Source organism: Strix uralensis, chromosome 4 (assembly GCF_047716275.1).
Source record: "Strix uralensis isolate ZFMK-TIS-50842 chromosome 4, bStrUra1, whole genome shotgun sequence".
Taxonomy (NCBI): domain Eukaryota; kingdom Metazoa; phylum Chordata; class Aves; order Strigiformes; family Strigidae; genus Strix; species Strix uralensis.
This window is the reverse complement of record NC_133975.1, coordinates 28,240,599-28,264,634: the sequence shown is the minus strand read 5'-3', so window position 1 is coordinate 28,264,634 and position 24,036 is coordinate 28,240,599. Positions and strand designations below refer to the sequence as shown.

Here is a 24,036-nt window from a genome sequence, read left to right as displayed (position 1 = left end):
TACGACAAAATGGTCAATAAACAATGATGTCCTGCTTTCTTGCTGCCCAGCAGTTTGAATGATTTTTCTGACCTTTAAGAGCATTTCAAACAAAATAACCAAGGGAAGAGAGAGAACTTTACTTAGCTTCTTACAGTCATCCCATTTTCAAAACTATAAATCGGTTTCAGTAAGTGGTCAAGAAGGGGCATCTTTCCTGCACATTTGTTCTGTTACAAGCCCTTTCACTCCTACATAATTCTTATGTTTGAAGAGTGTAATTCTTATGTTTTCTAGGAGTCTTTGCTCAGTCTTTCCAACACTCTCCACCCAATGGGTAAGTGGTGGATGTGCCTCCCCTAGCATTAGCCATGTAAAAGCTAGGCGTTCTCTCTAAACATAGATTTAGGTCTGTCTAGCAAATGGAGGGAGGAAGGTAGCAGCACAGACTGATTCACCCCACCTTGAAAGAGGTATCTAAGATAGGTGAGATGAAGTGCTCTTGAGATGTCTATGTTACTGCTTTAAAAGTGAGAAGTCTACACGAGTAGTTTAAAGAACATGACTAAGCTTTGGATGACTGGATGTCTTGATCACTGCACACTACTGAGGAGGTAACAGGCTGCAATTGCATCTGCCTGCAGACTGATGACTTTTACCCCGAGGCCTGAAGTGAGCCTTGTTTAGATGAGGAACAAGTTGTGCTTTTGCCTCTATGTGGCACAATTAAGGGTTGAAACCTTAACTTTTAAAGGATTATAAAAAATCTAAAGTATTCCCATGCATGAACCACCCAGCACAACAGTCACACTTAGATCTGGCACTGGTAGTCAGACAAATGCAGTCAGGTTTAGGCCTCAGCTTTTACTGACAAGAGCAATCATACATCTCTCATCCGACACATGGGTCCAAGTCTGTGCTGTAATACATTCCAGCATCACAGCCTGAAAGTATATGCATCAGAAATCTGGATGCAGGTGAGTTGTGGCTCCGGCTAAAAACAAATAAATAAAAATTTTAAAATCTATTGCTTAAATAGAGTACAGATTTAGTTGCTTCATGGCCAAGAATCCATATCAAAATTTGTGTCTGGCATCTGGATCCTGATGGCAGCTGACTTTGAATCACCCCAATTCCACTGTCAAGCTAGAGAGCATGTTAAGCATCTCTGAAAATCAAGATCCCCGTGTGCCGTGTCCCAGTGAAGCAGCAGGACACCAAATACAGCATTTGTGTCCCACCAGGGTCTGTTAGATCTGTACCACCAGCACAGCTGAACACCGGTTTCTTTTGTGCCCTCAATGAAATCCCTCCCTTCCCTCATGGTGAGGGCATGGCTGATGTAGGGAAGATGGTGAAAAATGCTGTCATAAGCATCCTGCTGGATGCTACTTTTGGAAAGGCGACCATCATTCTAGCACTCTGCAAGTGCCGAACGGAGCGACAGTATAAGGGAGGCAGAGGGCTTTGAGGGCAGGCTGGGAGGGTTTGTTTTTTTTTTTTTTTGGGGGGGGGGGGGGGGGGGGAATCCAAAGCGAACCATGAAAGCCACCCAGCCGAGCCGAGAAGAGGGGAGGAGCCGGGGTAGGGGCTTGGCTCTTCCCTGGGCCGAGCCTGGCAGCTCGGCAGCGCTTTGCCAAGTGGCAGTCGGCTGCTCGGCCTTGAGGCCAGCGCGGCTGCGGGCCCCGCGCCCCCGCCGCCGGGCGAGGCGGGGCAGGGCAGGGCGGGCCAGGGGCGGCAGCGCTCGGGTCCACTCGGGTCGCGCCGGCCCGGGCCACGCCGAGCCGGCCCCCAGCCCAGCCCAGCCCCGCGCGGCCCGGCCCGGCCCGCCGAGGGGGCGCCGCGGGGCAGGTGAGGGCCGGCGCCGCGCCCCGGGGCCGTGCCGCCCGCCGCCGTGCCGGGGGACGGCGGGAGCAGCGGCTCCGTCCAGGCGCTTCCGGGCGCGCCAGGCGGCGGGGGAAGGAGGAGGAGGAGGAGGAGAAGGAGGGGAGAGGTGGGGTGGGTGGAGGGGAGGGGAGGGAGGCCGCCTTTTTTAGGAGGGAGACCCTCCTTCGCGGCCGCCCGCTCGCAGCCATGGCTTTGAAGGAGGCGGGCGGCAGCATCCTGCCCATCAGCGACATGGTGTCGGGGCCGTCGGGCTCGCCGTTCCCCGAGGTGGTGGAGCTGAACGTGGGGGGCCAGGTGTACGTGACGAGGCACTCCACGCTGCTCAGCGTCCCGGACAGCACGCTGGCCACCATGTTCTCCCCGTGCCGGGGCGGCCCGGCGGCGGCCCGCCAGCTGCCCAGGGACAGCCGGGCGCGCTTCTTCATCGACCGCGACGGCTTCCTCTTCAGGTACGTTCTGGATTACCTGCGGGACAAGCAGCTGGCGCTGCCCGAGCACTTCCCCGAGAAGGAGCGGCTCCTGCGGGAGGCCGAGTACTTCCAGCTGGGCGACCTGGTGAAGCTGCTCTCGCCCAAGGTCGCCAAGCAGAGCTCGCTCAACGACGAGGGCTGCCAGAGCGACCTGGAGGACAGCAACTCGCAGGGCAGCAGCGACCGGCTGCAGCGGGCGGCGCTGGACAAGCGCTCGGGCTTCCTCACCGTGGGCTACCGCGGCTCCTACACCACGGTGCGGGACAACCAGGCGGACGCCAAGTTTCGCCGCGTCGCCCGCATCATGGTGTGCGGCAGGATCGCCCTGGCCAAGGAGGTCTTCGGCGAGACCCTCAACGAGAGCCGCGACCCCGACCGCCCCCCCGAGAAGTACACCTCCCGCTTCTACCTCAAATTCACCTACCTGGAGCAAGCCTTCGACCGGCTCTCCGAGGCGGGCTTCCACATGGTGGCTTGCAACTCCACCGGCACCGCCGCCTTCATCAACCAGTACAGGGACGACAAGATCTGGAGCAGCTACACCGAGTACATCTTCTTCAGTAAGTGCTGCCCGCGCCCCCGCCGCCCCCCCATCCCCGGGGGGTGCGCGGCGGTGTGCAGTTAAAAGTACCTCCGCACCCCCCCCACCCCCCCCCAACCCTTGCTGTCCCAAAGCAACATGTAGCTCGAGACGAATTGGGGCAGCCACCTTCACCCCCTCTTTCGGCGCTGTCACCGCCACAGTTTAAATTTTCTTTGGGGGGGGGGGGGCGGGACAGGGCTGCCTGATGCCGGCGGCCAGGGCGCAGCTCCCCCCGCTCCGTGGAGCCATCGGGGCTGCTCCCACCTTTCGGTGTCGAGTGTGCCTCGGGGAGGACCAGCCCCCCCGCCCCCCCCGCCTGCCCCGCGTCGGGGTCTCCTGGGGGAACGTCGCGCTGGTGCCGGGGCGGGGGGCTGCGGCGGCGGCGGGGGGGACCCAGCCCCGCTAGCCAGGCGGGGGATGCGGGCGAGGCGCGGGCGCAGCGCTGGCTCCGCCGCGGCGGGTTGCGGCGCTCCCCGCCAGCGAGGCGGTGCAGAGATTGCCACGGCGGAGCCCCGAGCAAGGAAGGGTTTTAATATTTTATCGCTGCGTTACCTTCCCAAGTGAGCGCACTGAGCCTGGGCACGGTCTCCGAGAGGGAAGGGGCAGCCAGGGTACGGCCAACTTCCCGAGGAGCACGAAAGGGTCTGGCTCCAAGGTGTTAAAAAAAAAAAAAAAAAAAAAAAAAAAAAAGAAAATAAACCATGCCGTAGCCACTACACAGCTCCTAAGCAACTTCGCTAGTTGGCTGTAGGTAGCCTTAAAGGTTTCAGGTCACTTGCAAATAGGAAAATCGAGCGGTGACGAATGAGTTTCAATCTGGCAAAGTGTGTAGTGCTATGTAGGGCACCGGCTGGGCAGTGGCTTCAGGTAATGAAACCGCAGCTGGATGGAGAACACCAGCTGCTGGCAGAGATTTGTCTTTGAAAGGCAGAGGCAGCCTTAAACTGTACAGATGTGTTTGAAAGTCGAGTAAGCCTGTGGAAAAGAGAGGTGGTTCTCCATTCACTTCTTTCTTCTCTGGCCTCTGCGTGGTCTCACGCTCCCTGAGCGCAGGAGAGGGATGCTTTGGTAGAGCATCTGCCTGCCTTTGTGCTGTGGTGGCAGATGCAGCCTCTAAGGAACTTCACCAGCAGGGCAGCTAAAGAGAAGCAACCTGTTTTGCGTGCAGAACTGGACCTAGACATGTCATTTAATAGAGGAGGGAAACTAATTAAATAGTTTACATTGCTGTAGGTTATTTAGGTGGTGACCACACTTTGCTGAGCAGACTGAAGCACTTAAATCTTCAAAACTATATTAAAAGAGTTTTTGAGGATTCACTGCATAACTTATCACCGGTCGTATTTCATTAGGATATGTAAAAACTGAGCTGTAGAGGAGCATTTACAGTCTTCTGGGTGGACTTTTATCAGTTATTTTACATGATTATTAAATCTCCTTTCTGAGAAAAGTGGACATACTGATTTTCTAAATAGTTGACATTTCTTATTATCAAGACTATGAAATAGTTTGTTCTTGTTTGCTCAGAAATAGATTTGTAGGGGCATAATTATTTGTGTTTGTGATGCTTATAATGCTTTGGATTTATTTTGATGAGGTTGCTGTATAGAACAGTGCTCTAATTCAGATCAGTGTTCCAAATTAGTCCCTGGTGTAATACCACTGATTTATGTAGAATAAAGCCAGGGATGAATTGGATGTTGTACATCATGATTTTTGTTTTGATTTTTAGTGTTCCGGCTTACAATGGGAAAAGTAAAACAGTTAATTGCTTAAATTGATACAGTTAACTGAAAATTTATGTTTTTGCTTAATGTTTTTGGGTGTGTTTTTTTTTTAATTCTGAGTGCAAATAATGGCTGAGATAATGTTGAAAAGATGGGGGCATATTTTAATTTTGGTTGCTGGTTATGCATTTAGCAACCTTTTTGTTTAACAATTTTATACATTTCTGTATGATTAGATATATTTTTCAGAAATATAACAACACGGAGGCAAAACTTTAAAAATCACCACAACAGGAAGAGAAACAAGCAAAACACGATGCCTGAAGTAATGCTTTAGTTTTTTGGGTTTGTTTTGGTTTTTGTTTGGTTGGTTTTTTTTAAACTGACTAAATGTCCAGTTGATGGAGACTGTTGATAAAACAATACTTTATTAAATGCCCTGGATGGATTGGGTGTTTGCCGTTGTTTTGCTGGACTGCTCCACAAGAATCCATCAAAGGGAGAGCAAACCTTGGAAGCCTTAGTGCTCTGCACCAGGGGTGAGAACAAGTGGTCAGGGTTACTGGCTGTAGACTCTCCAACAACATTAGCCAGGACCGTATTCCTTCCTTACTCACAAACAGAGCTTAATACACAAACAGAAGAGCAGTCACTTTCCAGTTTATGCCTTGCCACATGTCCCCATGAACCCCAGAAAGGAGGCAGTTTTGGTTGGGAGGTTGCTGATTTCAAAAGCTCCCATGGAGAATGTCCAACCCTGGACTGTGGCTTACAGACAAAAATATCAAGACAAAAAACTTTGGGGAGCCTATTCTGTTTTTGACCGGTGCCTGACACTTACTTCAGTTCTAGCTGAGAAGAAACCTAGTTTTATGTTCCACTGGAAAAAGCCCTAGCTGCATTTGCATTTGTTATTCACAGCATGAACATCTTGCTACCAGCAACTGTATTAGTTGTTGGTCTGTAATTCCGTAGCAGCCACACAAACATCTCTTTCATCATTTCTCCCGAGGACTTGTGGACAACTCTGTTTTCTAGTAGTGGTAGATAGGAAAGCAATTGGAAAAATATATGAGGATATATACATTCTGCCCATTTCCTTAGGTTATGAGTAGCCGCATGAGTTTCTCACTGAGAGCTACTAAGGAATGTTTGAAGGCTAACGGTTTAATCTGGGGTTTGTGGAACAGATTCCAGGTCTGTTTCTAGTATCTCTCAAACTTCAGTAGGTATTTTGAGTTGAAATGACCATCTATTACTTTTTTTTTAAAAAATGGAAATTCCTTTATATTCTTAAACATTCCAGCAGATTAAATTCACCTTGGATACTACAGATATATTAATTAATTTATGAGTTGCTTAATATCTAGGGATATTCATCTAGGGATGAATTAGCTGTTGCGGACTAATTCTGACTGAAGAACCAGAGGCTGTTTGAAACTCCTTACCAGGAAATAATGCTTCAGCCTTTAGCAACATGTCCTGACAAGTACAGAGACAGACTTTCCTTCTTAGTATGCATAATTCCTATAAAAAAACAGTAGGTTCTTTGCCCCCAGTGGTGTGCAAGCTATCATGTATGCAATGACAGCTTCATTTGTCTACACAATTACTACATGGCCAGAATTTAACTTGCACCTTGTATTGGTGGTTTTGTTCTGAAATGTGCTCACAAATCTGTTCCATGTGTCCATTACAAATCCTGTCTCTTAATAGTCAATAAAAGGAGTAAATTTTTATGTGGTAGCGAAAAGGCTCTACCAGAGTGTACCACAAACTATTCCTTTTTTTTTTTTTTTTTTCCCCTGATAGCTTGGCTCCATGCTATTGAAGCTCTCACCTTAGTACACATGAGGATGACTTGGGTCAGTTAACGTGACATGAAATGCATATGCAGTTTGGGGAAGACACTCAAACTCTTTTGCTGCTTACTTTCAAGCTGCCATACAGGACCACTGATTAATTACCTGTTGGTGTGCAGTAGGTCATGGCCTTCACAAAAGTTGCTTCTAGCTGGAGACAGGAGATGAGAAGCCAGGAGACCTTGCTTCACGTGGCTGCAGGCAACATAACATACCTTCAGTTAGCTGGTCTCTTTATGAGGAAAGGGTGTGATTTGCATTTTTAAGCTTTTGTCTTTTTTTTTTTTTCTCTGCGGTTCACTGTATCTCCCAGTACTGTTGTGTAATGCAGGATTGCCTGTGCATGCTATTACTATTTTTTTCTTCTGTAGAATCTAATTGGTCTTAATGGATTTTACATTTAACATCTGCTACACAATCTGACTTATGGGTGTTGAGAGCATTCTGCTCAGCTGGAAGCTTTCTGTGCTGAACTGACATGTTTATTGTAAGAAGAATGTAGTAATATTTCATGAAAAAACTTTGACATGTATTCTATTTTGACACTGCTGTTTCACATGTGACAATTTCTGTTTCCTCGTCTCTTGTTTCTTGTTGTAACAGGTGACATTTGCATGAATTTATGGTGCTTATTTTCCACTTGAAGTCACAGCACTCTGAGATGATACTGGTTGCTGTGGAAGTTGTCATAAACAAGTGATAATAATTTTGTAATCAGTGGGGAATAAGCGGTTGAGAGCAATGAACTTTTAGGAAACAATACGGTATTTTTAAAAAACAAAACAAAACCCAGAAACCCCCAAAACTCAAACAAAACCACACCACCAAACCCCCCAAAAAACCCACCCACAACAACAACAAAGCCCAACCAGCAATGTTTGCATCTTTGCAATAAAAAGGAGAAGAAAACAGAAGGTGACACTTGAAACATGGGGAACAAACATGTATGTAAAATACTTTGAGGTGTTAGTTGCTCTGCGAATGCCAAATCCAGTTCAACATCCCACTGGGACAGCAAGGGGATAGTGGGTTGGCAGATAACCCTAAACTGCTCTTCTGAGGGCAGAGTGGTATGAAAGTCATCCTGTGGGTGGTTTCTGTGACCATGCCAGGCTGCTCTCCATCACTGCTAATTTGGTGGAGTTTTTGCTATGTGGAATGTGTCTGTGCTATTTCTTAAATTATTTTTTATATGGAACAAATATATCTGAAATGTGCTAGGCTGAGGAGAGAAAGGAGACCAAGACAAAAGTAAAACAACAGTATTGCTTCTCTGTGGCACATTAAGGTAAAAGTTGGACAATTTACTTTGAGCCTGAACCAGAGCCTTAAAGATTAGAGTACAGATTTTTGGTGGTAGAGGCAGACATGACTGATTAAATCAGTATCACAAGCACAATGTAGAAAAGCTTCAGACTTCTGACAGTATCAAGATCTAGGAACGTTGTTTCTGGTAGGACTGTTGAGCAAAGCCCTCTAAGGAGAGATTCTGTAGGCAGTCCTGTGACTTTGGAAAACTGACATAAAACTTCAGGATATTCTGCCTTATGATTCCAGCTGAACTCTACTACAGTTTAAAAATAAATAAATAATAGACTACTCTTTATCCTGTCGTTCTGCTAAAATATATGTCCCTGAATGTAAAGGGATGAATCAAAGAGTACAGTCATAAATTACTAATATGAGAATATCTTTCTTATACCAACACTTGACACATAACGTGTGATAATCTACTGAAACTGATATGCTGATTTTAGTCATCATTTCAACCAAAGACTCTATTTACAAATGATTTTCAAAATGTGAGATTAAAAAGTTTGAACAAATTCAGCTTTTTAATAAATAAATAATGAAGACAGCCTGCGTTCCTCTACAGCTGGTGTAAAGACACTGCTGCAGTGAAAAACTATGCAAGGAACCTTTTGATTTTTCTTATGCTTCAATAAAAGTTCGCAAGACTGAATACAGTGATTTGTGAACAGATTTTAATCATTATATACAGTTTTGGGTCTTATTACAGTAAAATAACGTGTTTAAGTACTATAGAGCCACTTTAATATTTGGAGCTGAGGATTGGAACTGTTGTGCAGTATTTTAAAAGTAAAATTAGAGATTAAGTGAGAAAATCAACTATCCTGGATGTTGTATACCAGGATCAACAATAGATAAGCAATAAACACCTGGACACAAGCAGCTGTTATTTCTGGTGTTGGGAAATGGAAACACACTGGTTTTGATATTATCCCAGACTTCTATTTCTTGTGGATTACTTGGGAACAAAGTGACAGTGTTGAAGAAGCTGACTTTGCTGGATCTGTACTATTTTGCAGGAAAACTGCTTCTTGGTGTCCGATCACTTAATACATTTTCAAGGATTTATGACAGTAGTTGCAGGGAAATGTTTATTTTTCCACAGCAGGATGAGCAAATCATACTTTATTTTTTTTTATTGTCAATGTGAATTTGGTAGTTATCTGCTGTTCAAGTGTAGACTTCGTGTGCAAAAGTTTTCCATATAATATTTTCAGGCACATAATTTAAAATTTAAACAGTACTGCTAATAAAATATTTTTTTCAATATATTTGCTTTCTCAGTATGATATGGCTGGTATTTCACTGGTGGTTTTCTCCTTTGCAGCAAATACCCCATTTTTTATACTGTGATGAGAATTTGGGTGGCGAACAAAGACACCAAGAACACCAAGAGGGAGTTCATCAGTTCTCACATTATCCTCTTTCTGTCACAGTTCCACATTTACACATAGGTCTCTAGAAATGAAAAACTGCTCAGGCAGCTCTCACAGATGTCAAAAGTAAAATCATGGAATTGCTTGGGTTGGAAGGGACCTTTAAAGATCATCTAGTTCCAACCCCCCTGCCATGGGCAGGGACACCTTCCACTAGACCAGGTTGCTCAAAGCCCCGTCCAACCTGGCCTTGAACCCTTCCAGGGAGGGGGCAGCCACCACTTCTCTGGGCAACCTGTTCCAGTGTCTCACCACCCTCACAGTGAAGAATTTCTTCCTTGCATCTCATCTAAATCTACCCTCTTTCAGTTTAAAACCATTACCCCCTGTCCTGTCACTATGTGCCCTTGTAAAAAGTCCCTCCCCATCTTTCCTGTAGCCCCCTTTAAGAACTGGAAGGCCACTATAAGGTCTCCCTGGAGCCTTCTCCTATCCAGGCTGAACAACCCCAACTCTCTCAGCCTGTCCTCACATGGGAGGTGCTCCAACCCCCCGATCATCTTCATGGACCTCCTCTGGACTTGCTCCAACAGGTCCATGTCCTTCTTATACTGGGGGCCCCAGAGCTGAACTCAGTACTCCAGGTGGGGTCTCATGACAGTGGAGCAGAGGGGGAGAATCACCTCCCTCAAGCTGCTGGCTGCACTTCTCTTGGTGCAGCTCAGAATACAGCTGGTTTTCTGGGCTGCAAGCACACGTTGCTGGGTCATGTTGAACCTCTTGTCAACCAATACCCCCAAGTCCTCTGCGGGGCTGCTCTCAACCCACTCATTGCTAAGCCTGTATTGTGACACTACTTGTCACTGCTCTCCACTTGGACATCGAGCTGTTGACCGCAACTCTTTGAGTGCAACCATCAAGCCAATTCCTTCTCTGCTGAGTTGTCCATCTGACAAATCCATGTCTCTCCAATTTAGAGACAAGGATGTCGTGCAGGACAGTGTCAGATGCTTTGCACAAGTCCAGGTAGATGACATCAGTTGCTCTTCCCTTATTCACCAATGCTGTAACCCTGTGAAGCCATGTTGACTGTCACCAATCACCTCCTTATTTTCCATATCCCCTAGCATAGCTTCCAGAAGGATCTGCTTCATGATTTTGTCAGGGGAAGAGGTGAGACTGACTGGCCTGTAGTTTCCTGGGTCTTCCTTTCCTCCTTTTTAAAAATGAGGGTTATGTTTTCCCTTTTCCAGTCAGTGAGAACTTCACCGGACTGCCACAGCTTCTCAAATATGATGGATAGTGGCTTAACCACTTCATCTACCAGTTCCCTCAGGACCCACAGATGCATCTCGTCGGGTCCCATGGACTTGTGCACCTTCAGGTTCCTTAGATGGTCTCGAACCTGATCTTCTCCTACAGTGGGCAGTTCTTCGTTTTCCCATTCTCTGCCTTTGCCTTTAGCATCCTGGGCCGTGAGGCTGGAACCCTCGCCAGTGAAGACTGAGGCAAAAAAATCAGTCAGTACCTCAGCCTTCTCCATAGCCCAGGTAACCAGGTCTCCTGTGTCCTTCCAGAGAGGGCCCACATTTTCCCTAGTCTTCCTTTTATAACTGACGTACCTATAGAAGTTTTTCTTGTTGCCCTTGACATCCCTGGCCAGGCTTAATTCTATCAGGGCTTTGGCTTTTGTAACCTGACCTCTGGCTGGTTGCACAATTTCTCTGTATTCCTCCCAGGCTACCTGTCCTTGCTTTCACCCTCTGTAGGCTTCCTTTCTGTGTTTGAGCCTGTCCAGGAGCATCTTGTTCATCCATGCAGCCTTCATGGCATCTTTGCCTGACTTTCTCTTTGTCAGGATGCATCGCTCCTGAGCTTGGAGGAGGTGATCCCTGAATATTAACAAACTTTCTTGGGCCCCTCTTCCCTCCAGGTCTCTATCCCATGGTACTCTGCCAAGCAGATCCCTGAAGAGGCCAAAGTCTGCTCCCCTGAAGTCCAGGCTGCTATGTGCTCTCCTCACTGCCCTAAGGATCTTGAACTCCACCATTTCATGGTCACTGCAGCCAAGGCTGCCCTTGAGCTTCACACTCACCACCAGCCCCTCCTCATGGGTGAGAAGAGGGTCCAGCATAGCACCTCCTCTATCACTTGGAGAAGGAATTTGTCATCAGCACATTCCAGGAACCTCCTGGATTGCTTATGCCCTGATGTGTTGTCCCTCCAACAGATATTGGAGTGGTTGAAGTCCCCCATGAGGACCAGGGCTTGTGAACGTGAGGCTGCTCCTATCTGTCTCTAGAGGGCCTCATCTTCTTGGTCTTCCTGGTTGCATGGCCTGTAGCAGACCCCCACTATAATGTCACCTGTCCCTGCCTTCCCTTTAATCCTGACCCCTGAGCTCTTGGTCAGCTCCTTTTCCATCCTTAGGCTGGGCTCCATGCACTCCAGCTGGTCATTGACATAGAGGATGACCTCTCCTCCTTGTCTCCCTGCCTGTCCTTCCTAAAGAGCCTGTATCCTTCCATTCCAGCACTCCAGTCATAGGAGCCATCCCACCACATCTCCGCGATGCCAATAAGATCACAGCCCTCCGGGTGTGTGAACATCTCTAGCTCCTCTTGTTTATTCCCCATGCTGCGTGTGTTTGCATAGAGGCCTTTAAGTTGGGCCTGCAATGAAGGTGACTTACTGGCTGGAATTCCTTTGTGCTGCTCTTCAGGTGCTCTCCTGCTGACCTGTCACTCCTCTCCAGGCTCTGGGCATCTGTTGCTGGCACTGGCATCAAGCTGGTAGGAGTAGGATGAATTGATGTTCCCCTCCCTGGCAACTTTATGTGCTACTTTATGTGCTAGTAATATTCTACGGGCATGAGGAGAGAAGTACCAGAAAGTAAGGCCCTCTTCTTGGTCCAGCTGAACATCAGCATGGCCTGAACAAAGTGACCAGAAGTAATTGGTCATGTTTTGGTGGGTTACTAGTTTAAGGGCAAGATCTTTGTTGAGCCAGATACCTAGATGGGCAAAGAAGGGAAGTGTGTAAGGTCATGTGCATCCATCTCATGCCTCTGGGGTCCTGGGCTTCTCAAGACTGGTGTGGTGCCTGGTGTAGCGGCCGGTGTAGCTTAGCATTGCCCTGTGTTGTCTCAGCAGCTAGGCAGATCCTGGGTGTCACCGCAGGAGAAGTGAATAGCATGGCCATGCTCTGGACTTCCCCTGTGATTTTCTATCTCCAGTTTTGGATTACTTTACTGCCAGAGTCATGTAAGAAGTCTGTTAAGTTGACCAAGGTCATGTCTGCAGGGCTTTTTTACACCACAGACCAATTATTTGGTTGGTGGTTATTTGCCTTGGTATAATTGTTGAAAAAAGCTGCAGTCACTACACCAGCTAACACCCTAACCTGGCAAGAAGATGTTATTTTTATATCCAAGGATGATTTTGTTTCATTTCTGCTTACAAGAATTGTTTCTTAAAGCAGATGGAGTACTAATGGTACTCAAGTCATGGCTCTTTTATAAACTGAGCCACTGGAAGGCCAGTGGAAAATCCTTAAAAAATTACCAGGCAAATTTAATTTTGCTTTAGCAAATCAAATGCTTCATGATGGATTTCCTGGGGGGGTTCTTCACTCCAACTTGATAAAACTGCACATTCTTTTTGAGAAGAGATAATTCATGTTCTACTTAAAATTCATATATTGACTAAATGTTAGGAGAAAAAAGTGCTATGTCTAAAATGAAAGTATTCTCAGTAGAGCTTAAGTACTTTTCTTTAAATGTTTTGTATGATTTTTTAAAAATTATTTTTAAACCAGTAATGGCCATTGCACATTTAGGTTTTGCCTCATATAAATTCAGGATTAGTGAATTTTTTCCTTTTCTTTTTTTCTGTGACCTAAATGGGATTAACCATATAAATAGGGACTAACAGTGTGTGAAACTCACACTCAAGTCCCGTTTACAGCTGCAAGAGAGACCTTCACTGTGACTGAAGCAGCAAATAGTCTTGGGCTAGTCTTTCACATAAAAGTGAAAGTCAAACTACATGAGTGATTATTTGGTTTCATAACTGTTTCTAGTACACATAATCCTGACAGTTTAACTTCAGAATATATATTTAAATTGAAGAGAACATCTTGCTGCAAGGTGTCACTCCACTTATCGCATCTCTAAATATTTTCAGTACTTCACCACACATATGTAAAAATCACAATGGTGTTAATGAGAGCTTCATGTTTCTAGCAACAAGATGAATACAATGCTTTAAAAACACTTATGCAAATACTATTTCTTCTTATGGAATGACTTCTATCTTGATACTGTCTTTCCCAAAGTTGCTCAAATTAGGATTCAAAGACAGGGAACAGTGTGTTTACCCATTCTTTGCCCTGTGGGGTCTGCCTGGCCATCAGCAGCATTAGGACTGCTCTCAGTTACGGCTGGTGCGATGATTCCTTCATCATCATTTTGCCGCTGAGAGTAGCTGGGTCAAAATTTAGTTGTTCCCTTTCTCATTGCTCCCCATAAGCTTGAACCCTATGGCAGGAGCTCTGAGCAAAGGAGATGCAGAGACAGAGGCTGCTGCCTCTGGGGGACTGCCACTGCGTCGGGGTGGCTGCCACTGCCTCTGGGCTGTGTGCATGTCAGGTTTGCTTTGTGCTGCTTGAGTCATGTACCCTGTGCCTGACCTGTTTTCTATTCCAATGACATGCACTTAGTGAATAAAGAAACTTTTGAGGGAAAATACCACAACACTTTTTTCAAAATACTGTGAATAACTCAATTCAGAGACAGCAACACAATCACAAGTGCAAGTACACACGGCAACAATAACTACTGCGCTGAAGTAGATATGCTGCACATCTCTTTGGGGAGAGGAGTGGGTTGAGAAACTGAAGCGAGAAATCAACACCATCATTAACTTTTATTAATGAAATTAAATATTCCAGGTCTTCACTTAACATACGTTCAGTTCTATTAATACATACAGAGATGTTCTCTTTGCATTAGCAGAAAGATTATGATTCAGAAATGAAATCAGTCAGTGTATTTTATTTTTTATATAAGCAAACAACAATAACCTTCAGATGCATTTTTATCTTTTCTCTTTCATCCTTACTGGATTTTACCCTGTAGTAGTATCAACAAATATTCCCAAAGAGAGACAAGTTGGTGCTCAGGGACTCTTGTCACATTTTGTTGTAAACAGTCTCCTGCAACTTAAGTTAATAGTGAAATTGTTTTGCATTTTATTGAATGTAGATGTTTAGAGGTTCTTGTAAGGATTACAACTATGTCAGTGTATTTCATGGAAGTTATTAAAAGTGTACTATCATTCCAAAGGCTTTTTATCAGTGAATATTTTATGTATGTCTCAGGTACCTGTGAAGCTCTTTATATTTTTTTAATAATAGGAGGAAAAAGGCCCAGAATTGCATATATACATGAGTATATAAATAAATAGTGTGCAAAACAGTTACTTTCATAACCTCTTACTAACAGTTTAATTAAACCAGATTTTTTTTCTGTCTAACTCAAATCCCCATTAAAACCACCAAAAACTATGAGAGTAATGACAAATGTCTGTTTTGTATATACAGAGGTATTCTGTAACGCTTCTGGTTCTTAATCCAAGGTTCCTTCACTCTCATTGGAACTCATGAAACCAAAATAATATGAAAATCAACTACAAAAGGGTTAGAAGACAGATAAATAAGTCATTAAAATAGAGTGCCAACAGTTTAATCAGTGTAATATGTAGATAATACAGTGGAGAAAGACTAAAACTAAACAACACTTTCTGCTAGTTTTTCTTATTAAACATATTTTATTTCCCTTTCTTCTCACAGTCACCCATTTATAGCCAGTCACTTCTCAGTATTGTTCTCTTCAGACAGCTGCTACTATTTCTTTATCAATGCCTACTGTGGCTTTTGAGCTGATCTGAAACAAAGCAGTGGCATGGCTACTCTCGCCTTTCCACCTATTTTTGTCTCTTTCCAGTGTTTGGGCATATAAATATCACTCATTCTGTCCTTCTAAAAATACCAATATACAGCCTTATAAAAGAGGGATCAATATTGCTGAAGCTACATGGACTTCAGGGTAAAAAAATAAAGAACAAAATAATTCAGCTATTTATGATTCAACATAGGGACCATTGTTCGAGTAAAGTTGTGTCTGTCCTCTCTTACTTCCAAAATTTTGGCATCAAATCTTACACCTGCCTTTCCAAGTGAGTTACCCATTCAAAGTACCCCTTCTTTGGAGCAGGAACTGTCAGCATCTGTATGTGTAGATAAGCCTTATCTTATTAAAAAGAGTAAACCAAAATTATATAAGGAATATAACTAAGACCACTGTAATTCACAATCCTGCTTGGAATTTTTGCTTTCCCAGTACTTATAGACTTTAATTTTCTCTGTTAGCAATGCCTCAGAAAGATGTGCATATTTGTCTCTCAGTGTCACAGCTCACAAACATAAATATATGATCATTTTCTTTTCCTGTGAAATTTATTCACGCTGTTGGTTTGTGTCTGGGGATGTAATAAATGAATATAACATTTCTAAATGTTATAGACAGAGATAGACAAAGTCTATGAGTTTTTACTCCCCAAAAGGCATGTAGAGTAACAGATAGTGATATCCTTTGTCTTTGAAATAATCCAGTAATTATTTAGAAGGGACAAACTTTTCAGAAATGTTTCAGTTGTTTAGGATGTGATATTTTGAAGACTATTGAAATTTTTGAAGTTTTACCTCATAACTTGCTAAGTTTATATCTTCCCATGACTTTTAACTGCCTAGTAGTGTAGCCTCCAGTCATAACAATGCTCACATTTTCATTCCTGTCCTTTTACTATTTACCTTTTCCACCTGCAGCTGAAGTAGTTCGGTGTCTAAATTGGTGGAATTATGCCCCTAAATAATTGCATCTGTGATTACATTTAATTACAGGAAGAAGAATGCACTTGCAGTAGAGGAGATTAGGTTAAACGCTGTCTGTCTAATCAGGACCCTGGTGACTGACTTCTGGCAGTGCTTTCTACCTAAATCTCGTTACTGTGGATGCGATGAATAAAAGATGCATGGCCTGTGCAAGTCCACATCTTCAGAACACAGTTTTGCTTTTCTGATTTGAGGGGTATGACACAGACTTAGGAGCAAGCTTAAACATCTTTCACCCCTGCCAAAAGCACGTGTGGACCTCATGGTGCTTTTGTGTGGGCCTGGCTTGGCAGGGCCTATGGCTGGGCAGGGCAGAGCTGCGGGGAGCTGGAGACCAGTCCTTCTGTGGCCTTGGGGACTGCCAGCCCTGGGGAGGGGCTAAAATGGGGTGCTGGGCAGGGTTGGGGGAGCCCCAGGGGGTCTGCGAGTGCCAGTACAGCCTGGTGGTGTCCCCTTGGGGCCCGGCACTGTGGTGGCCAAGGACCTCTGGCCAGGTGCCATAATCACAGGTCTGCTTCAGGGCCTCAAAATACCAGAGCAATGATTCAGGGTGGCATTTTTCACAATTTCATGAACTTTTGATAACATAAAATACATGAGAAATAACTCGTTATTTTTATGCAGGAAAAGCAAGGGGTTCTTGCTCAGACACCAGTAAGGCGAGAATTACATCTAACTAATTATTCAGTGGCATGGCACACTGTGTTTCTGCAACCATGCTGCTGAAGCAGCATAAATTTAATAGTAATTGTCAATTTAATATAGTTAATCTAAATAATCTTTACATTTGGCTGCAAAATATGGAGGAAAAATAGCACCAATTGGTAACCTGGAAAAAAGCACATTGGAAAAAATGGTTTGCTTCTTAGACTAGGTACAAATGTTTTATTTATAACTAATATTAATGATGTGACTGTATGCAAGCCTTTCTGTATTGTCACGCTTATGATGCATAAAAGGTACCAAGGAACTTGGGACGTTGCATAGCTGTATTTTCTGAAAACAGTAAAAATATTCTGAAGTTTAAGAAGATGCACTGTTTTTTTAAAAAATATTTTATTACATGTTTTTCGAATCAGGGTTATCTTCTATTGTCAATAGTGAGACTACTAGCAAAAATAGTTATCCTTTTTAATGAACCATATAGTGAATTGCATTTGAGAATAGTATGAGTCTAAAATTGACCTCCAAATCAATGCTTGCAATCTTGAATATATTTTCAGAAAATCCAGCCGAGTTCAGTGAAAATTTCCATCTGCACTTTGAGTACCAGGCAAGCAGCAGGGATAGACAAATTTAAATTTAGGTTGCTGGTTTGGAAAATTTAGTTCTTCTTATCACCTCCGTGATTGGCAATAAACTGCATTTGTTTCTCTTCTTTCTTATTCTGTGCTTATATTAGAGGTTTAGAAATACAGAAATTGACATTTTACCAAAGTTCATCTTGATTTCTAGCAGCGGTTAGCTCTCAGTCATTAATTCGTTAAATCAGTTTATAACAGTGAAAGCAGTAGTGGTGAAAGCTATTCACTGTATTATCAAGCAGTCATATAGCAAGAGTATTGCAGGTTACTAGATAATTACTGCTGGTTCAGAGTGTGCTGCCATAATTTCTGTTCAAGAAGGTATGTGGTGTTAGACTGTGGATCAGTAAATTAAGACTATTAAATATTACATGTGGTAGCTGTATAATACTCTCAGCTTTCAAACTCCGTAATAGATTTTTAAGTTTCTTGATAAAAGGAAAACTACTTCTCCCATTAAGGCAGCCAGGTGTTGAAACAGGCTGTGCAGTGATGCTGTGCATGTTGTGCATCCTTGGAGGTTTTCAACACTCGTCTGGATCAAGCCCCAGTGAACTGGTCTGACCTCATAACTGACCATGCTTTTGAGCAGGAGGTTGGACTAGAGACCTCCTAAATTATCCTGTTATTCTCTTCTCTGATATGATTTAAGTTGGCATTGGCTATTTGAAATAATAAAAACTGCTAAACTGCTGCAGGTAAATTAAGTAGTTGCTAGAGAGCTATACATTCTGATTTTTCTGAAAATCATAAGCTTCAAAGCCTTAACTTTATCTTATCTTTTTACTTACTTTTGTGTCCTCCTTGTAGTCAGAATTGAAACAAATAATTCAGGACAAAGTTTCTTACAGGACTTTCTAGCCCAAAGTCAAAACCACAGAGTGTTTAATAGGCAACAGTTAAGAAAGTATCTGAAAAAATGTTCAGAATGAATGTTAGATAGCACTGTGTTGCTGATCACATGTAGCTTGAAGAAAGAAATCTCAAGAATTTAGCAAATCACCATTGTTTAAACCTCTAACTATTTTTATTGTCATTCTTTAGATAGATTCTGGTGCTGTCACAAAGGTGACAGACCACCTTGGATTTCTTTGGGTTTTTCTCCATGTTGATATTTTTCATCAGTGCTGAGTTCCTTTAATGTGAGGTATTTTTTTGCTTGAGTTTTTTAGCCTCTGTATTTTTCCCCTAGCACAGATTGAATCAATTTATGTAGCAACATGCAGAAATGCTGAACAGGATTTTTTTGGGTAGCCTGGAAAACTTAAAAAAAAAAAATCATAAAGCAAACATGAACAATGCTGAATTACTTTTTAGTAGTACGTTGCTGAATGAATGTATAGCATAATAGCAAAATAGTTAATTATTAGGATATTTAAACAATTATTTTTTTTTCCTTCTTGAAGTTTTAATGTAAGAATGGAACATGAGGCACTAGTAGCTAGGATTATAAAAAAAATGTTGGATGTTCCTCTTGCATTTCCCACATTACTGAAAAGATTGCTGAAGTGATGTGTCTGGAGACTCTTTTTGCTGTTAAAAATTCTCTTACGACAACAAACTAAAACAGAAGTATTGGTTGCATTGATTGACACCTATTAGATAAATACGCATACATAGTCATAGAAGCATAATAAAAAGATCTTGAGAGAGGTCTTATGTCAGTTGTAGGTTGTCAAAACACTGTCGATGTCAATGAAATTATGTCAGTTATGCCTGGTAATATGTTTTTTTCTCTGAAGTTATTCTCCTGGGCAGGGCATGTGTTGTTAAGGTACAGTATATTTCCACTGGCATTCATGGTGATGGAGGGATTGGGCAGATTGGTACTGATATGCTTGTTGTGAGCTCACCTACATCACCTACTTAGAGACAGTTTGGATGTCTTGATGGTGTTAACTAGTCTGTCTGTTTATGTCCACATTAAATATGATATAAAACTTATGTGATACTGTATTCAAAACCCTGTGGCTTGGCTGTATCTTGCTTCTGGGAGAGTGGTGGAGATGGGTTCCCTAGAGAGGGAAGGAAGGGATCCTGAGGAACAGCAGCCACAGGGTTTCAGCACATCCCTTCTCCTCCTGCTAAGCTGGTGTGGTGACCTAGAAGCAGTGCATCATGGAGTTTAGCCCCTCAGTGATTTGCATGGGCAGCCTTATCACTTCAGAACTTCTTTCAGGCTCTTCTCCAGACTTTAATTGGTCTCTTAACCCTGCTTATGTCTATGTCATGAGCTGCAAGCTTTTCTTCACAACCTTGAGGGCCAGATAATTGATTTATATTTTTAAAGTTAAAGCCTGAAATTCATATATGATCACGTGAATCAGGAGCCTAGTATCTACTGTGCCATGTTTTCACTATCTTTTCAGTGCTCTGTTTCCACCCTTATTTGTAGACTACCATCGGAACTACATTAGTAATTTAGCAACACAGTATTCCCAAATATTTCTTTAATATATCATAATCTTAAATCTATACATCGTATATAATGCATATCTATCTATCTAACAATCTAAATATTTAAAGAAAAGGCATTAGCTAGATTGTGACATCCTGGCTCAATACTGTAACTGAGTCATATTATGGTGGTTTGGGAGGCACAAGAAAGTTCTTTATGAGAAGTATTTTTCCCTATAATGTTATTGACAGACTTTGAATACTTGAATACTTTATTTCTTTTTTATAACATCCATGAAATAGATGGTTGTACCAAAATAATTCAGAATGGTATTAGCATATCATATATAATTGTCATTATTTTGTACATTTTAAAAAAGTTAAATACCTCAGTGATCCGTGGCAATTATTAGAATGTTTAAAATGTTGAAATTGCTTGTTTTGCAGTATGACTTGCAATACAAAAGAATTCCTAAATTATTTTACACAAACTCAGAACTGCTTGTTTCATCTTGGTTCAAAGCTTCTTGAAGTCTTTGCATTCAGTTCAGTGATTTAATATGTATACGTAAAGATCCAGGCTACATACAGTTACCAAAATATAAATATTGATTTAGTAATCATTTTATGTAGTGCTAAATCCTACATCAAATACATAAGAATTATGTTATCAAGTATAGAAGATTATACTGAGTAGCTCTGCTTTTTGTATATTCTGAGTTCTACTTTCTAAATAGGATTTTTCCTCCACATATTTCTCTTTCAAGATTGTGATGTTCTAATAGCAAAGTAGTCTCACTGCCACATAAAGCTATTTTCTCTTTACTGTCTTGTTCTTCAGATTAGCAGTGTTTCTCCAGCATTATTGGAGACAAAAACTACCATATTTTTATCAGGATGGAGAATCTTGCTATATGGACTTTCAGACTCACTGATACAGTTTGTATTCTAAACATGGTTTTATTGTGATGAGGATGATACAGAGTATCTGCACCAGCCAAATAGTATATAACACTGTCTTGCTACAGTTCTGGAAAAAATTAGTCTACAGTGTTAAACTTGAGTACTTAAAAGCCTTGATTAACACAGTGGTAACATAGAGATTACAACAAGTTGTAGAAATAATAAATAATATAAAGGTGTTTATAATCATTGAGCTTTATGACAGCTCTGCAAGTTTTGTTAAATTATATCTATGCTCCATTGGCTTGTGTCATGTGTACTTAACTTCATCTGTACAAAGTTGGTCCAAGAGAAACAGGTCAGATCCTTTGCGTGTTCATTGAACAATTGTAGGTAATTGCATAGGAACAAAAGAATGGAAACTTGGGGCTGCATGGACAGGAATGCTCTTGAAAGAGAAGATAAAACCTTCAGCTAGTACAGATGCAGAGGCAGAACTCAAAAGTTCCTGATTTTCTGGTCCTGCAGACTGTTATGTTGCAATGCTTTCTATATAATGTGAATTAGATAATAAAATCTTGAAATTGTAAATTTGCAATAAAATATGTGGTAATTAAGAAAAAGCTCTTTTCTACCAAGAGATTCTTGCCATTAAATACTGTAGAATTTTATTTTTAGCTTCACAGAGTTACTCCAAATGAGTCTACTGGGACTTAAGGGCTCTGCTGAGTCTGTCTGACACGACACAGTACAATCTAATGGAAACCATTTCAGTCTATCAAGTCGGGGAGTTTCCTATAAAAAGGAGGGCTTGTGTGTGTTTTCATAAAGTAGAATGACTAATGTTATGAATATGATCTGTAGGTGTTCAAAATGTTTGATGGAAGCCAATAGAATTTCACCTGCCATGTTGCAAATACACTTTCTTTTTTCTTTTTTTCTTCTTTCTTTGTTATATTGATTTTCCACACTAGATGGCAGTGCCTTAGCACTAGTGCATGATAGAGGAATTGATTTAATTTGTCCAGGGTGGAAGAAATCCTTCTGTTTCATGTTTCCTTTTACATACATAGCTCAAAGAATTGCAGATAGGAGACTGGTTTATGATTAGCCACATATGGATGGGCAAAGGAAGATGCAAATTATTTCCCTTCTTCCTTTGTACAAATGAAAATCTATTCAAGCTGATCAAACCAGGCTTGAATTGGCCGTAGGTGAGATGAACTGGTGCTGTTTCTCTGTGCTGTCCCCAAAGAGTTGCAGTCATAGAAACTTCACATGAAACACTGTGTTGAGTTAGAGCTGAGAGCGCATCCAGACTCTGAGCAGATTGCCTCACAGTTTTGAGCCATATGTTGTCTATACTGAGAAGTCAGTGAGAGAAAAACACAGCTTCCTTCTCTTTCCAAGAAAACCAGGTGCTGGAGAAGTGGGGATGGAGAGCTGAGAGATGATGGGGTGAACCTAGCTATTGCTGCATTAGAGCTAGAAGACAGTCAGGGCACATAGATGCACCTGTGAGCAGGGATGCACTCCTGGATTGTGTGTTAGGTGAAAGACTGGAAGTTTACTAACTTGAAGTATTTTAACTAACCAAAAAGTCTGTGAAACTCTGATGGTGAGGACTGAAGGGAGATCATGATTAGAAACAAATAGACTGTAGAAGTGTAAATGAGGCAGTAGCAGGTGAAATCTAAAAGCTGGAAGCTTGGAGTTGAAATTCAACTTTGAATTAAGATACAACATTTGAAGTTTATGGGTGAGGTCCTTAAAAACACAGGGTCATTAAAGCAAACAAACAAAAAACCCTTTGTCATTTGTTTTTTGAGTCTCTAGTGTTCATATTTTCAGTCTTGTGTTCACAAACTTGAAAGAAAACTTCCACCTAATCCCGTGAAAGGAGGAGAGAGGAGTCTGAAAAACAGAAAATAGCAATAGACACTGCAGTTAAAATAAAAGAAATAGTCACATAACATTATTAGGAGAAATTAATTACCTTAGAAGACAAGTAACAATAGGAAAAAAAAAAAAAAAAAAAAAGAGGCCTGACATAGGAATGACTGTCTGTATGAGAAACAGCTGAAAGAAAGAAGGTATAAAAGAGCCTGGAAAAAAAAAAAAAGATGTCAGAAAGTCAAGAACTGCCAAAGAAATAACTTTCTTTATGTAAAATTCCTGAAGAGTCTCTTCATGGTAGGGTTTGCTCAAAAATAAGATCATTGTTTCAAGTTTCAGTCCAATGTATACTTAACAGGAGGTAAATTTGATGCAATACCTTTATCTTGCTCACTGGAGTTAAACATTTTAAAATCAGGAAAGCTCTTGCCTGAGGCTGGGAAGAATACTGCCATGAATACATTTTCTTAAAGAAAGTTTAACTAAACTTGGTGTCTCATGAGACCTCGCTGCATGCAGCTTCTACCTTATTTATTCAGTTTTATTTTATTTTTTGCTATATCTCTACTGAATGAGATGGATAAAAACAAATTGAAATTTTGGAAAACAAATTTTCTCTCACTGTTTTTTACTGGATCTGCCATAGTAGCCGAAATTTCATTAATATTGCTGGAAGGAAAGCAGGGCAAAGGAATGTTTACCTATCTGCCACCACAACATTCACAGAAACTGAATGTTTTTGCAAAATATGCTGTTGTTATTTGCTGTCATTTTTTGCATGTCACAGAAAGTGATAGTCCTGCCTATAGTTTATTCCATAATTCTGCCAGAGCAGAAGATGCAGATGCCTTGCTATAAAAATGCAATGCAGAGTATATTTGATAGTGTCGCTTTGACAATTCCTTATTAGTTAGGGTAGACAACAAATGGGGACAAGTTGAAATTTGTCAGGATTTGGAATTTTTGGTGCTAGAGAGAGCCTTATGGCTGGGCAGTTATGTGGGAGGTAGAAGTTGCCAGTTCTTTAAATCGGACAGAACAAATGATTGAATATAGACCTCTCACCTCCCAGATGAATTTTCTAATCACCAGGTTAGGTTGTCAAGGGAAATACCTATTCACTTTGCAACATTGATTTTTTTCTTTCTGAATTTGAATATAATATCTTGCCTTGAAGGTTTTCATAAAACAGAAACTTGTTTTCCCATTAGGCTTCTTCACATCAGTAGGAAGCGTGACACAGAGTTGTTTGAGGAAAAAGGTATGAGGTATCTTGAGAAAAAATGAGTATTTATATGAACAATATTATGCAGAAATTTGAACTTGGAGAGATTTGTTGTTGCATTCAGAGCGGTTGTTTTGATGTTCTGTCTCAGTTTGGTTCTCTTCC

At 42.1% G+C, this 24,036-nt stretch overlaps 1 protein-coding gene across 1 annotated transcript in view; it reads left to right on the top strand.

The window, feature by feature from the left end:
- The first annotated feature begins 2,023 nt into the window (after window positions 1–2,023).
- The window catches only part of KCTD8 (potassium channel tetramerization domain containing 8), a 103,649-nt gene continuing 81,636 nt past the window's right edge, over window positions 2,024–24,036 (top strand). The window contains exon 1 of the mRNA XM_074866078.1: window positions 2,024–2,896. Within this exon, the coding sequence (XP_074722179.1) occupies window positions 2,053–2,896 (844 nt within the window). The 5' untranslated portion in view covers window positions 2,024–2,052. The remainder of the gene's footprint in view (window positions 2,897–24,036) is intronic.